Genomic DNA, 1,533 nt, shown 5'->3' with positions numbered 1-1,533 from the left:
GAGAGAGAGAGAGAGAGAGAGAGAGAGAGAGAGAGAGAGAGAGAGAGAGAGTGTGTGTGAGAGAGTGTGTGTGTGTGTGAGAGAGTGTGTGTGTGAGAGAGAGTGAGAGTGAGAGAGAGAGTGTGTGTGAGAGGGGGAGAGAGAGAGAGAAAGAGTGTGTGTGTGAGAGAGAAAGAGAGACACAGAGAGTGAGAGTGTGTGTGTGAGAGAGAAAGAGAGACACAGAGAGTGAGAGTGTGTGTGTGAGAGAGAAAGAGAGACACAGAGAGTGAAAGTGTGTGTGTGTGTGTGAGAGAGTGAGAGTGAGAGAGAGAGTGTGTGTGAGAGGGGGAGAGAGAGAGAGAAAGAGTGTGTGTGTGTGAGAAAGAGAGACACAGAGAGTGAGAGTGTGTGTGTGTGAGAGAGAGAGAAGTGGAGTCTGAGTAAATAGAAGCACATCAGTACAATAGCAGTCACAGTCACAAGGGGTCAATGAAAAAAGACAAAGACAAAGACGCATAAAAACAATAGAGGGAAGGTAAAAAAGTAGGACCGCCCTCCAACCACCCTCAGAGAGACAGACATTCCTTCAGAAACATTCTTCTGTTCCCAATTTGTTATGTGCCACGCCCCCCTTCTACTGGACTGCCATATTAACCACATTCAAAAACTACATTTATCCACACGCTAGAAATGTGCTTTAGTCTGTGTGTATGTGTGTATTTGTGCACGAGTGCATATGAATTTGTGTGTGTGCTTATCTGTGTGCGTGTGCACATGCATGAGTGCATGTAAGCTGTACAAAGTGAGAAAACAACCAACTTACACAAACTCAGCCATTTCAATCCTGTACTGCGCCACCGCGACATGATGTTTTTTCAGGTAGCGTTCCTGGAAAATAAGGAAGGTAGAGCATGACAACCTACTGCAAGAAGAAGGAGGAGGAGGAGGGAGGGAGGGGAAGTGGAAGGGTAGGGGGAGGGGGGAGGGGAGGAGGAAGAGGGAGGGGAAAGGGAGTCAACAGGAAAGAGGACTCTTCCGGTTTGTTGAGTGAACAGACGCACATCAGACACAGAAATAGTCATTAAGTGCTGGGCAAAAGTAAGACAGACACACAGACAGAAACAACAGAGGGGAAGTAAAGAAGTAGAGCCTACCAGAGGCGCCCTTCAACCACCCGACCCGCAGCATTCCTCTGGAATTATCTGAATTTTTTAACTTATATATATATATAAAGAAAAGAAAAAAAAAATGTGGATGAAGACAATAAAGATGCAAGTCAATAACAGTAATGCAGATGGTGAAATGATGGCTGAAAAGATGACAAATTTATCAGAAAAATTACTGACGTTCGCAACACGAGAAGAATAATGAGGCAGTTGTGGGACAACAGGAGGACACGGATCAGGTCAGGGAGGGTTTTGGCTTTAGTAAGAGTTTTACAGCACTTGGCAACACAAAAAGGTCATATATGAGATAAGGGGTGTGTTACAACAAGAGAGTAGCAAACACAAAAAAGATGAGAAGAGATCAGGATGATATTATATATATATA

The 1,533-nt window shown here is 44.5% G+C and overlaps 1 protein-coding gene across 2 annotated transcripts in view; it reads right to left on the bottom strand.

Moving 5' to 3' along the window:
• The window catches only part of LOC101864213 (nucleolar transcription factor 1), a 16,865-nt gene that overhangs the window by 10,818 nt on the left and 4,514 nt on the right, over positions 1 to 1,533 (bottom strand). For both annotated transcript variants that reach the window (XR_220292.3, XM_005094963.3), the window contains exon 5: positions 806 to 870. Coding sequence is in view for 1 of the 2 variants with exons in the window: in XM_005094963.3 (XP_005095020.1) it covers positions 806 to 870 (65 nt within the window). In the remaining variant the exon portion in view is untranslated. The remainder of the gene's footprint in view (positions 1 to 805; positions 871 to 1,533) is intronic.

The sequence above is a fragment of the Aplysia californica genome, unplaced genomic scaffold (genome assembly GCF_000002075.1).
Source record: "Aplysia californica isolate F4 #8 unplaced genomic scaffold, AplCal3.0 scaffold00092, whole genome shotgun sequence".
In the NCBI taxonomy this organism is placed as follows: Eukaryota; Metazoa; Mollusca; class Gastropoda; order Aplysiida; family Aplysiidae; genus Aplysia; species Aplysia californica.
Note: the sequence above shows the minus strand (reverse complement) of the source record. Positions and strands in the feature narration are given on the sequence as shown.